The sequence below is a fragment of the Mustela lutreola genome, chromosome 4 (assembly GCF_030435805.1).
Source record: "Mustela lutreola isolate mMusLut2 chromosome 4, mMusLut2.pri, whole genome shotgun sequence".
Taxonomy (NCBI): Eukaryota; Metazoa; Chordata; class Mammalia; order Carnivora; family Mustelidae; genus Mustela; species Mustela lutreola.
Genome location: NC_081293.1, coordinates 120,138,779 through 120,153,188, shown reverse-complemented (window position 1 = coordinate 120,153,188; position 14,410 = coordinate 120,138,779). Strand labels below are relative to the sequence as shown.

Sequence of the window (14,410 nt, the reverse complement as noted above, 5' to 3'; positions counted from 1 at the left end):
GTCATGAACTGAGATGAGATGCAACAAAGAGGATCATGTTTGAATTAAGATTTTAAGCCTGAGCTTTGTTCTCTTGAGTTTGAGTTGCTGTTGAAAGATTCAAGTAGAAATGTCAAGTAGGCAGTTGAATATACAGTTGGCTATATTAATGTTTGAGCCATTGTTTTGTAAGAGTATCTGAAACCCAAGCAATGCATGGGTTTAGTCATGCAGAGAGGGAATAATGTGAAAACAGAAGTGTGACTATGATTGAAACTTGAGGGTCTCTTAATTTAATGGCAAGATGGAGAAAAAGGGACCTTCGAACATGACCTAGAAGAAATAGCCAGGAAAGAAGAACCCTCCAAGTAGGGAGGAAAAAACAAAAATGTATTCATTCTCGGAATAAAAATAAGTCTTTTTAAAAAGATAGAAATGGGTAACAATCTAAAATATCATTGAGAATCCAAGTAAAATGAAGTCTAAAAAGTAAACAGGAATTGTGAAGTGTGGTTGCCATTAGGATATAAAAAAGGGTTTCAATAGAACAATTGAGGTTGAATACCCAATTGAAATGGATTGAGAAGAAAGTGAGAAGTCAGGAAATGGTGATGAGTTTATGTGATTCTTTAAGAAATGTGATTCTCAATGAGAGTAATGTGTAGGAACTGACTGCGTTCTTTAAATGATGATATAAAGTTTCCAGTTAAGAAGATTCAAGAAAGAGGGGGGATAATTGAAAGTACAAGTTGCCTAAGAAGATTGGATACAATGAGATCCAAAACATTGGTGAAATGACCTTAAAGTAAGAGAAAGCGTTCCTCTCATGTACTAGTGGATGTATTAGTGTATATTCATTTATGTGTTTGGAGTGAGAAATTAAAGATGTCTCATTTAAAGGCTTCACTTACTCTGCAGTCATATGATCAATTATTTGTTGATCATATGAACTAAGAACAAATTAGGTGATTGTCATGACAATGGTTTGAAATTATTATCAGAAGAACCAGTTGATAGAGTATCCTTGAAAGTTTACTGAGCAGTATAAAGGGTCCATTTTGTGTTGGTGATCACAAATCTGTATTACGTTGAATTTACCTTGTAGAATCACTTTCTGCAAAATGCTTAGATGTTTGGACACAAGTATGGAGAATGTATAGACAGACATGCCCTTCCAGGCTGGTTTCAATGAAAAAAACCAGAGATTTAAGGAACTTAATATTTCTGCAAAAAAATTAGTGGAACTAAAGAGCACAGAATCTAAATGGTTTAACAAAGAAAGTCAGGAAGAGAGAAGGCTGATGAAATGGGTTCCTAGGAGATGAAATTGGAGAATTGTTGCTGCATGAATGAATTAGTGATTATTCAGGTAGACCACACTCTTTCTGGTGATAAGATCTAGACTCAAATTGTGTGAGAAATGATGCTGAACAATGGAGGAGTAGTTCAGTGGAGAGCAAGTGGTACCTAAACAATTTCATCGATTCCTGCAGTGCCGACTCTCACATTTGTAGTAAAATATGTGTATGTCTCTAAGTAATCACAACTGGCCTTACTAAATTTTATTGTTTTTCCTCAATCATTTGTTTAGTTTAGTCATTTTGTAGATACTAATTCTTTTGGAAAGCAGACATAGTGAAGAGTCAGGAGACTGAACTTTTTTTTTTTTTCAGGTTTCATTTTTTTTCTTTTTTAAAAAATTATTATTATTTTGTTATAAACATATAATGTATTTTTATCCCAGGGGTACAGATCTGTGAATTGCCAGGTTTACACACTTCACAGCACTCACCATAGCACATACCTCCCCAATGTCCATAACCCCACCCCCCTCTCCCAACTCCCTTCCCCCCCAGCAACCCTCAGTTTGTTTTGTGAGATTAAGAGTCACTTATGGTTTGAGGAGACTGAACTTTAATTTTACTTTTGTCATTATTTAGCTGCATGACTTTGGGCGAATTATATTTCCCTCATCTATAGAGTTAATTCATTGAAGAGGATCATTTTATAAGACCTTTCCAGATGAGAGGACTGTGATTCTTTTTAAACGCTATGATTTCCTAAAATCTCAGGGATATCCTGCCACCATATCAAACTCAGTGTAACAAAAATGAACTAGTTTTATTTTCTTTAAGGAGTCAAAACTTCAGAAGTCTTTCTTTTCTTCATTTTCCTGAACTACATCTGATCTGTAATTGATTGCCAAGTCTGCTGATTTTTACTTTACAACTTCTCTTGCATCTTTACTGCTGTTACCATGATCCCTGAAATCCTGACATGTCAGATTATTATTACCTAATTCCTGGACTATTGCTAGTGAAAGCAAATCTATTTCTTCAATCCAGTGTCTGTTTTTAAAATGGCCATTCTCAAGGTGCCTCAGTAGCTCTGTTGGTTAGGTTCAGATCATGATTTCAGAGTCCTGGGATGGAGCCTCACAACAGCATCCCAGCTCAGCGAAAGATCTACTTCTCCCTCTGGCCGGCCCTCCCCTGCCTGTTTTCTCTCTCTCTCTCTCCCCAATAAATAAATAAATAAAATCTTAAAAATAAAATTAAAATTGCCATTCTTAATCTTCTTAAAACACCAAGGTAAGGCCCAATCTTCTTAAAGCAATGTTTTGATCCTTTCATTTCCATATTGAGCCTGAATTTCTTTCAGGAAAATTTTGAAAAACCTTAGCTTTATAATTAAGATCTTCTATCATCTAATGCAACCTACAAAAGTGAAAAAATTTGTCTTTAAATTTTAGTAGTAGTTTTGCTAACTTTGTTTAAGAAAAGGGTAAATATACCAACAAAATATTCCTTCTCCATTAGGCTACACTGATCATCATATTTCAAATTGAATCACTGCCTCCAATCCTGGGTTTCTCAAGTTCCATTTTCTGCTTAAATTTTTTCCTAAACACTGAGCACCATCCAACATATTTTATATTTTCTGTACTTATCCTTTGTATGTTTATACTCTCTATCATTATATTATAAATTACTTGAGGATAAAGATTTTTGTCTGTCTTACTTACTGTATTCCTAATGTTTTGTTAGTACCTGGCATATAGTAAATACTCAATAAATTTTTGTTAAATGAATGAAAGAGTAAAAAACATTTTTACCTAAATTATGAATTCAACTTTGTTGAATCTATCATAATGCTTATATAACAAAATTAACTGGTAATATAAATTTTATATTATATATTATATTATATATGTATTATATTATATATATAAATGTCTTGATTATTTTGGAAATATTATAATCCTTGTATAGATTATTTCTCTGTGGACAATTTTCTTTTGGCTAATTTTCAATGTATCTAGTTTGATTTACAATGATCCTTGATTCCCAGGTGGATTTTGCTGGTATTATTTGTTTGTTTGTTTGTTTTCTGATATTGATTTTAGAAGAACTTCTTGGATCAGCTTTATGTAGATGGTAGTAGGATGAGAACTTTGGCCTGCTGAAGTCTGCTTATCATTTCCAGATGTTTTCTTCATATAGGCCAAGAAAGTCTTAATAAAGTAAATTGAAGAGGCATAAGGAAACAAATGGAAAGCATATTATTTTTGAGGATGCTTTGTTTTACTAAAAAACAAATTGGTTAACTAAATATAAAGTTATTTACTGTTGCTGTATTTCTGTTTTTTCTATAATAAAGGACCAAGTTTTTATGATTGACTCTAAGTGTGAATCTGGAAAAGGACGCTGCTCCTTCAACCCCAATGTGAACACAGTGTCTGTTATGATCAGTAAGTGGAAAATAAAATAGGGAGGGGGAAATACCAAATGAAAGGGAAACTAAAATAAATGCATGACATGGTATGCCCATCGAGATAGTCATATGAAGAATGAGGTAACAGCAAGTTGTGAGCTGAGAAATTGTAGTTTATCAGTTGCAAGAACTTGTGATGAAGTGATAAACATGTATTTTTTTCATTCACTATGATGATGCTGTCACTTCTAGAGCAAGTCAACCATTTACCAAAAAGTGTGTGTTCATATACTCATAGTGATAGGGATGCTTGAGTGGCTCATTTGATTGGGTGGCTGCCTTCAGCTCAGGTTGTGATCCTAAGGTCCTGGGATCGAGGCCCACATTGGGCTCCCTGCTTGGTGGAGGGCCTGCTTCTCCCTCTCCCTCTGCCTGTTCCCTCTGCTTGTGCTCTCCTTCTCTCTCTCTGTCAAATAAATAAATAAAAATCTTAAAAAAGAATGATATATATTATAAAGTAATTTTCAATATTTTCTGTAGTTCTTTTCTAGTATTAAGTATACCCATTTTTCTCATATTTTAGTAATATTTTACAAATGATTAAAATTACAAATGATATTTCTTTCAAATGAAAGAATAACAAAATGCATATGGATATCCTTGGGAGCAAAAATTAGAAAGCTTTGAAATTACAAGATACTCAGCTATTTCTGATGCAGAATCTTTTCAGATAAGCTTCTGAATATTATTTAATAAAAGCAGTGTCTTGGAAAGTCTTTCCATTAGGAAGAAAACTATATTCATCTATCGAAATGGGATGATATATATGTAATACTAGCTAAATATAGAGTTTTCATTTATTTCAAATTAAATTCTATGAAAATAATCTTTAAAGATCTATAAAGACTAATAGGCATCAAATATCATTTAGAACAAAAAAGATTTAAAACAAAACATTTAAAATTTTCCTATTAAACTGATAAGTCATTTAATATTTTTGTCCTTAAAGAATTGAGTTTGTTTATAAAATTAATTTAGTTATTGACCTTCATTTTTCAAGGATTTGAGACTTCAATTTTTATTCTTACACTCTTTTTTTTTTTTAAAGATTTTTATTTATTTATTTATTCATTTATTTATGAGAGAGAAGGAGAAAGAGAGCGAGCAGAGGAGTAGAAGGAAAGGAACAAGCAGACTTCGTGCTGACCACAGAGGTCATTTCAGGGCTTGATCCCACCACCCTGAGATCATGACCTGAGCCAAAATCAAGAGTCAGACATTGGACTGACTGTGCCACTGAGGTGCCCTTATCTTTTAATATTTTGATTAACATTAGGATAAGTGATTTGCTTACCCTCAAAACTGAAAACAGAAAGGAGGAATAAGTTTAGTAGCCTGTATTTGTCATTTTATTTGTTCTACTGATTATCCCCCTGAACTTATCTCCAATATTGTCTCCAATATTGCATAATGAATTTCTGTGTCATCTCACGTTGCCATATGGGGTTTGATCATTTCTGTTCTAGTGCAAGGCACTAAATAACACAGATCATTTAAAGTATTTCTGTATATTAAAGGATCAAGAAACATCAAGAACTGAAGAATTTCAAATTTCATAATATAGTTGTGGTACGTAAACCAGTGTTCAACTTTAGAGGGTCTTTTTTGTTGTTTTTCTTTTTTCATGTCATTGTAACACAGCAAGAAGTTAGGTGATATCTCTTAAAAGAAGCTATCAAGAGCCTCAGGAGGTTTTTCAGTGGAAGTAAAATTGGAAAGCAAAGGATTTTTGAATTAAAAGTTAAAAGGCACAGTTTATCTTTGCATAAACCAGCACAGACATTCTGAAAAATACATCCCTACTCAAAATTCTTTTTAAAGTGATATTAATTATTTAATTATTTCTTGTACAAGATAAAGCAGAAGCTTTATTATTCCTAACTTGCTATTAAAATTAATAAAAGGGGCACCTGGGTGGCTCAGTTGGTTAAGTGTCTGCCTTTGGCTCACGGTCCTGGGATCTAGCCAGAGTTGGACTCCCTGCTAAGTGGGGAGTCTGCTTTTCCCTCCCCATGCTCTCACGCTCTCGCTCAGTCTTTCTCTTTCTCTCTCTCTCTCCCTAACAAATAAGTAAAATCTTTAAAAAATTAAAAATATAAAATTAGTAAGAGTTTAAGACAGGCTATGAAGCCAACAAGGCGAGTAGGCTTTTAACATAAATAATGAGTTGCAGTAGGATTAGAATCAGCCCTGCCACACACCATCCTCCGAGTGTCCTTTTTCCTTTTCTTCCTGGAAACAGATAGGATAATATCTGTGCTAATCGGTCTATTGAAAAGCAGGAATTTATAACCCACCATTCTGGGGGTAATCGATATAGTAAAAATGAAAAATAGTTCATTACAAAGTTATCTTAATTTGACAGCTGTTCTGTCTATAGAATACTTGAGCTGATGCTTCACAAATATTCACAAAATGAAGCTAAATTGCTCCAGATGCTTTCATGAACATTTGTTATTTTCCTATAATCTGTTTCCATGGGTTTCAGACCCCCCACTAAGGAAGCAGAACTGGGCAACACAATGGCTGATACCCACTTGCTAACCGGTAGGGGTCCAGTGCATGACTTGGTGAGCACATATTAAAAATATTTCATTCTCCATTCTATTCTGGGTTAATTGGTATCACTTATTACTAGGCAGTGAGTTTGGAGTGCTTCAAAATGTTGCAGTCCTGCCAAAATGACCATGATCTGAAGATAGCCAGGGGAGTAATTGTAGAACATCAGTCAGAGAAAAAAGCTGCATAGTGGTTCAGTGGGTCAGACCTGATACATTTTATTCTTTTTTAAATAGACATTTAATTACTTTTTTTATTCTGGGGTTACACATAGCAATTCACTGCTTACTGTCCTTACTAGGGTAGGAATTAATATGGACCTTAACAAATAAGCTCAATATCTAATGTTATGCAAATACAGATTAAACTATCTGATTTTGCCATTAATGATGATAATTTAATTTTAAAATATATTTTCTTTTTTATCTCTGCATTTTGTTTTTTAAGGCTTAATGTGTCAAACTACATGTGGTTTATTAATACAATATTATACTTTTAGCATAATGTTAGTAATAATATTGTGTATTATAATTGAAAGATTACCTTATAGAAAACTTCTAGCACTAAATATCACAACATATACTTTTAAGGATAAAATAACCTTATCATTAATAATATTTTGACAATAAAAACTAGTATTTTCAACCTATGTAGTGAAATCATGGAATTTTTAACACATGGTGAAAAATTTTGAGATCATAAGACAATTCCTATATTTTAAAGATGAGAAGGTAGAGATTCAGGGTACTAAATGACTTAGTCCTAATTCCCAGTTGGCTAATTCCTGCCAAAATTAGAAACTGAGTGTTCTCTTATAGTATTTTTGACTTATTAAAGGAAAGTAATAATTAATTAGGCCATTTTATTAACTTCATGTATATTATTATTTCTGTCATTTTTGATACACACTGTATAAACTTAGGTTTTTAGTATAATTAAGTATAGTCAGAGGAATTTTTATTTCTATGTAGAAAAAATTTGCTTTGGTAATCATACAGGCAATAATGAGACCAGATTAAACTTAATCCAATTTTTTTATTTAATGGACAATGGAAACCAGCAATTATAAACACTCTGTAATGTGTGTGGTTACCTAATAAATGAGTTTTCCTTGATTTTTACAATAGCCTTAAAAATATTTAAAATTATGTTGACATTTTCTTACTTTTTCTTAGACGAGGAGCTTTTCTCTGGAATGTATATAGATTTCATGGGCACAGATGCTGCTATTTTTCGAAGTTTAACCAAGAGGAATGCAGTCAGAACTGATCAGCACAATTCCAAATGGCTAAGTGGTAAGAAACATTTTCTGCATTTTGAGAATCATGCTTTAAACTGATTTAGTTCTATAATGAAGAAAGGTTAAAATGTTTGAAAAAAATCACTTGTGATGTAACAATTCTGTAGTCTATGACTTTAAATATTTAGGAAAAATAAATATTTGAAGTAGTCCATAGTCCATATTCTCTTTATTAACTGTCATATAATTATCATAAATTAATAAATAAAAATGACAATGATATTTACTAAACAGGCTCATATGCAAGAATCTTCTCCAGTTGTCTACTTGTAGTATATAACAATTAAATATGCTATTTATTCATTTAGTCTGCTTAAATATTTTAATAATGTCAAGCCTGAAGATTTTCCTAAATTTATGACAGTTAGATATAATGACTAGGGTGTTTTCAGGAACTCCTCATATTTGTTTTATACTTAGATTCTTAAATGATAAAACTGGTATATATAATTTTTAATAATTGATTTAGTACTTAACAGAAATCATATGTATGATAACCTTGTGATTATCACTAGTCATTTATTTCTAATTTGGGGTAGAGTCACATGACATTCACATCCTGAAAGATGCTTATTTGACTTTAATGTGTAATTTCAATCGGTTGCTGCTGCTTAGAAGAAGAAACCACTATGATCTTTGTCATTTCACCCTGGGGATGATTTCTAGCTGACCCTAAATTTGACAATTCATTTAACATTGCACAGCAAAGCATGAATCACCACAGTTCAGCATCTTATTTCACTGATAGGCAGGCACAAGAAAGCAGCGATTGTCCATTTACTTCTTCAATTTATGACTCCAGTACATCTGGATTCTAAAACTCGTTTTGTTCTTGAAATAAAAAATCCCTCTATGTCTTCAGATGACTGCATTTTTTTCCTTGAAAAATTTCCCCTTCATTTCTTATGCCGTCTTAAGAAAAAAATGTTTTTGAGATCTTGGACTCCCGACTCTATATTCTGCTTCAGTGAATTTGAGATTTTATGCACTAGATTGAAAACTATACTTCGAAAAACAAACTTTTTTTTCCCCCTATAAAATGACCATTCAATTCCATGGGATATAGCTGGTAGAAAAGCATTTTGATTTGTTAGAACTCATCCCTGCACAAAGGATTTTTGCATTTACTGAACTTCTAGAATGTATTGCAGACAGGGAAAAAATAGTTTAAGCTATAATGTTATAGATATATTTTGTAGCACTTGACATTCCAAATACAGTATGTTGTGTGAATGCAATTATTGCTGTTAGATTCTGCCTATGAACATGGAATTATTCTTCTATACCAAAGATGAAGAAGCCATATGCCTGTAATCTACTTGGATGAACCATAGATGGATTTCCATCAGGAGTATATATATAGTCTTTGTATTTTTTTCCTCAGAACCTATGTTTGTGGATGCACATGTGATCCCAGATGGCACAGATCCAAATGATGCTAAGGTGTACTTCTTCTTCAAAGAGAAACTGACTGACAATAGCAGAAGCACAAAACAGATTCATTCCATGATTGCTAGAATATGTCCTGTAAGTGTTAATCTTGTCCTAATTTGAGGAAAGACACAAATTCAAATCATATAAATACGTTTTCTTTTGCCGATAGTTTACTTTCCCACTTTTATTTGTGGTTACAAATTAATGAAATATTGAGGGAGACATTTTAATTTACTGTTTATTCACATCAGTCATATGAGATTAAAAAGCTTAATTCAAGGAAATACTGTTGTCATGGTTTTACACAAATAAATGGTTTTTGTTTATTTTTTTTGCATTTAATGCATTTGTATTGAAAACAAATAGCTAAATTGTATGTTACAGAAAGAAACAATAATTCTTGTGAACAAAATATAGCAAAACCTCAATAAAGACAATTATTGAGGAACTTTTCATTTTCTAATGAAAAGAAATGCATTACTAAAATATAGTCCTAATTAAAAACAGTAAACAAAATAGTCTTCTGGTATAAATAGCAAGTATACATAGCAACTCAAAAAAACTCATGATGCCCTCTCAAACAGGAGTTTTATAGGGTTGCCCTGACTTATTTATGATTAACATACTTCATGCAAAAGTATTTCTTAAAGTGTTCAGTGTTTTAAATAGTTTATTTTTAATATTATAATATTCCATTAATTGTGGAGCTCATCTGCTTTTAAGTCATTTAGAACAAGACAGTAGAGCCTGCAGAAGGAGTGAAAGGCTTCTGGGCATACAGAAAAAAAAGATCAGGTCATTCACTATTTGTGAATGACCCAAATGCCATTTTCCCCTCCCTGGCTGGAGAAATATATCTAGTGAAGCATCTGATTGGAAATACTGAGGATTAAACAATAACACAGAGAAATGAAGGAGAGAAAATAGAGCTATTGGAGACCACTTGGTATAAGTATAGCCCACTTTCCTGAACACAGTATACTCTGCAAGCTTCATAGTATACAAAAATTTATGTTCACTTTGAAGACAATGAGTTATTAGGACAAATTAGATTATGTGTTCTCCATACATTTTCTAGATATTTTCTCCATGTACTGTTGAAGTTAGAAAGCTTTAGGGCATATATAAATTGAAACATTTACAGTTGATACCATACTATAGAAAATTAATAGTATAGCTATGGCTATTTTATAAAAATACTGTAGATCTTAAATATTCATCTTCACTGGTATGCACATGTAGTTAGCATTTCTACCCTTCAGATTATAACAAACCCTCAAGTAATCCAAGTCCAAGCTGAACTTTTAATGCACTTTAATATTTATTTAAGCTATCTGAAGTATGTTTTCAAAATGGTTTCAGAATGACACTGGGGGACTGCGTAGCCTTGTCAACAAGTGGACGACCTTCTTAAAAGCGAGGCTGGTGTGCTCTGTAACCGATGAAGACGGCCCAGAAACACACTTTGATGAATTAGGTACATGGATGTGAGATTGAGAAATGTTTTTTGAAAAAGAGTTTGTAAAGTTTATTTTAATAACCTCTCAAAAGAGGGTGTATTTTCCATGAATGCTTTTAGCATAAATAATCTGCCAATTTGAATGAATGATCCAGACACTGTTCATAAATTTCCTTAAGTGTTTTTTAAATATGTTTTGTCTCTGAGTGCACTACTGAGACATTTAGTTCATTGAATTCACCATGATATATAAAGAAGTGTGTGCCTGTGTGTGTGTGAGAGAAAATGAAAGATGTAATTGCATAATTTACATATGAATAATATATTTTTGCTTATCTGAAAGACTATGCATTTCATATATATTTAAATTTTAATATTCTGATTTGAAATCAGTTGGTATGAGAATGGAGCTATATATTTTAATAGTTACTGAGCACAATCAAGGTTGGTTGGGACCATGTCAGAGTAGAAATGATAGACGTGCTCTCTAGTCTTAGTCCTCCTTGGTGACCCTGGGATTAAGTATTCTCAGCATGTGTGACTTGAAGAGGGTGACACTTTCCAGGTCAAATAAGACTAACAATCTTATTCCTTTCTACCAAGGAACAGTTCTCTTTTTAATCAGAATAACTTGATATACATCATAGTGTCATGTTTACTAAGTGCCATTTAGAAATAACTTTTATTTTGCTTTAATCCATTAAAATGTAAAATGCTGGCTATTCTCAGATTTTGAGGCAGATGATGAGGTAAGCAATAAAAATGCATTACAATATAGAAAAATCTGGTTCTAGCAGTTGTAGAAACCGGAATAGGTAGCTGAACTCTTCAAAAGCCAGCCAGTGTATTGATCATAGAAACAAAAGTCTTTGTATCAGCTTTTTTTTTTTTTTTTTAAGATTTTATTTATTTATTTGACAGAGAAAGATCACAAGTAGGCAGAGAGGCAGAGAGAAGAAGGCTCCCCACTGAGCAAAGAGCCCAATGCGGGGCTCTATCCCAGGACCCTGAGATCATGACCTAAGTAGAAGGCAGTGGCTTAACCCTCTGAGCCACCCAGGCACCCCTGCATCAGCTTTTCTAGAAGAAAGTTCCAAGTGTGACTTTTGTGTTATAACCTACTCATACATTATATTCCCCAAATTCTTTGCAAGTATGTTTATGTTTTAATGACTTAGGTTATTTCAGTCTTACCTGGTTTTTTTAGGGAAAGCCAGACAGTTTAGCCTTTTGTTCCCATATGGAAAGGCTTCTCTTTATTAATTTATTGCTTAAGAAGTCCTAAGTTCATTGTGAATTTGAAATAAACACATCTTTCTTTGTATTTCCCAGCAAGAATTTTAATTTGCAAAAGTGTCACTAAATTCAGATTTTTCTTTTAACTGTAACAGTTGATTGTTAACTAAGGGTTCCCACAAGAAATCTACTTCCAGGTTCTCATATGTGTTACTGAACCAAACTACCTATAAGTTTGGCTTTGCCTTAATATACTTTAAACTTTTTGTCATTAGGGGAATTATTGATTAAATTAAACTACCACTAGCTCTTTTGACCATAAACCAAAAAAAAAAAAAAAAAAAAAAAAAAGTCTTATTTTATATAAAGAAAAAAAGTCATGTTGAAAGAGTTTTCTTAAAAAAAAAAAAAAAAAGAGTTTTCTTCCACATTCTAGCTTCTAACCTTAGGTCAAAAAAAATTGTAATTTGTAATACTTTTTAAATTTAAAAAAGTGACATATTATCCTTAAAGGACATTTAGAAAATGCAGAAAAAAGGGGCATCTGGGTGGCTCAGTCAGGTAAATGTCCATCTTGTGATTTTGGCTTAGGTTGTGATGTCATGGGTCCTGATCTTATGGTTCCTGAGACGGAGTGCCCCTTGGGCTCCATATTCTATGGGGAGTCTGCTTAAGATTCTCTTGTTCTCCTTCTGCCCCTCCCCCCACTTGCACTCTCTCTCTAAAATAAATAAATAAATCTTTAAAAGAGAGAGAAAATGCAGAAAAAAGAAGACAATATTTCTATATTTCTGCTAACCAGAGACACTCACTGGTGATCTTATTGTATCGTGGTGTATAGGTTTACGGTTTACATGGTTCCAGTCTATATTATATACCACTGTGCCTTGTCCATTTAATATTACTTCATTAGCATGGTTTCCATAAATTTGCAGTTTTTATAAACCACTTTGTGTTTGTATAATATTTTATTTAATTTACTCTATTATGTGCCTGTCATTGAGTTCGTTTAGTCATTTCCAGATTATAATGATGCTGCCGGAATACCTATCTCAATAATACTTTTCATAGTTGAAATTATTTTCTTAGGGTAAAATTTTAAAATACATTTAATATTTGGGAACTTTAAAAGAGTGATGTTTTCCTTTTATAGAGGATGTGTTTCTACTCGAAACTGATAATCCAAGGACAACACTAGTGTATGGCATTTTTACAACATCAAGGTAATTATTAAACAATTACAGCTTATGGATTAAACAATAAACTTTATTGAGTAATAGTAATTATTACAAAATATTCTTTTCAAATTTTAATTTTATATAACATTCAGGATGTAATCATCCTGTTTTACTACTTTTGCTTGATTACCAAAATATGTTTAAGCTGAACTAACACTTTCAAAATAGGTTTGAACAGTGTTTATGATGACTATATGCTATTTTTCTCAAAGAAAGGAAAACATGAATGATAATGCAGGAAGTATGTAAGCTATTTTGTTTTAAGGAAGTAAGTGGAAGACTAATGTTTCACCTAAAACTTTTGGTATTTCTATTAAAATAAATTTTACTTCTGGAGCAATCTAAAATGATGACTATTCAAAAACTAATAAAATACTGCACTAATTTTCACGTTCCATATGACGGACGGTATTTCATATATTTGGAGATAGGTTTGATGTTTAATGTTTAATGTTTAATGTTTTGTAACTTCTCAATTGTCATATGTCATATGTTTCCAGACAATTGCCATTTTCTCACCTTTCCTAGAGATGCCTCTGTTTACTCATTTTACACTGGAATGTTACTCAGAATGCAACACAGTACTCCAGCTGTGACATGGCCAATGCAGAATACAATGGGTCCCTTTTATGAGACCATCAATTATAAAGCAGAAACTTAAAGATTTTAGCATTCTCTTCCAGTGGGGCAAGCACAGCATAATTGTAAACTGTAATGGGCCCTTCAAAGTAACAGAAAATCACAGAAATATTGATTATAAATCATACTTACACTTGCCCTATGAAACTTGTAAAAAGTTGTTTTTCAGGATGGGCAGTTTAACTCCTGCTCTAACAGAGAAAGTAGTCTTGACTTAATCCACAAGGAATTGAACAAAGTGAAAAGAACCAAATTCTTTTTTTTTTTTTTTTTTAAGATTTTATTTATTTATTTGACAGACAGAGATCACAAGGAAGCAGAGAGGCAGGCAGAGAGAGAGGAGGAAGCAGGCTCCCCATGGAGCAGAGAGCCTGACATTGGGCTCGATCCCAGGACTCTGGGATCATGACCTGAGCTGAAGGCAGAGGCTTTAACCCGCTGAGCCACGCAGGTGCCCCAAGAACCAAATTCCTAAGAAGAAAATGTTGTCCCCAAAAAATATTTCTACAGTGTTTGTTTTTACCTAGTAGCTTTTTGAAAAATTCAAAATTGTCATTTCTGACCAGTGATGCTAATGATTATCTTGTTTTTTCCAATGGTCATCTAAGTTTTCCATTAAGCATCTGATTTAGGAGATATATATAAGTCACAATGTTTATTTCAGCCAATCTGCCTTAGTAACAACAGAAATAGTCTTTAGTAAGGATCCAAACAAATTCTATGAGATTTTATTGACAAAGTTAATGTAATGAATCTCTTTCAGAATCTATCGTTTTCTTCTGTTACTAACAG

The 14,410-nt window shown here is 32.7% G+C and overlaps 1 protein-coding gene across 1 annotated transcript in view; it reads left to right on the top strand.

The window, feature by feature from the left end:
- SEMA3C (semaphorin 3C) overlaps window positions 1–14,410 on the top strand; it is a 176,589-nt gene that overhangs the window by 101,984 nt on the left and 60,195 nt on the right. Inside the window, exons 6-10 of the mRNA XM_059170961.1 lie at window positions 3,640–3,730; window positions 7,488–7,607; window positions 8,997–9,139; window positions 10,409–10,523; window positions 12,895–12,964. Of these exons, the coding sequence (XP_059026944.1) occupies window positions 3,640–3,730; window positions 7,488–7,607; window positions 8,997–9,139; window positions 10,409–10,523; window positions 12,895–12,964 (539 nt within the window). The remainder of the gene's footprint in view (window positions 1–3,639; window positions 3,731–7,487; window positions 7,608–8,996; window positions 9,140–10,408; window positions 10,524–12,894; window positions 12,965–14,410) is intronic.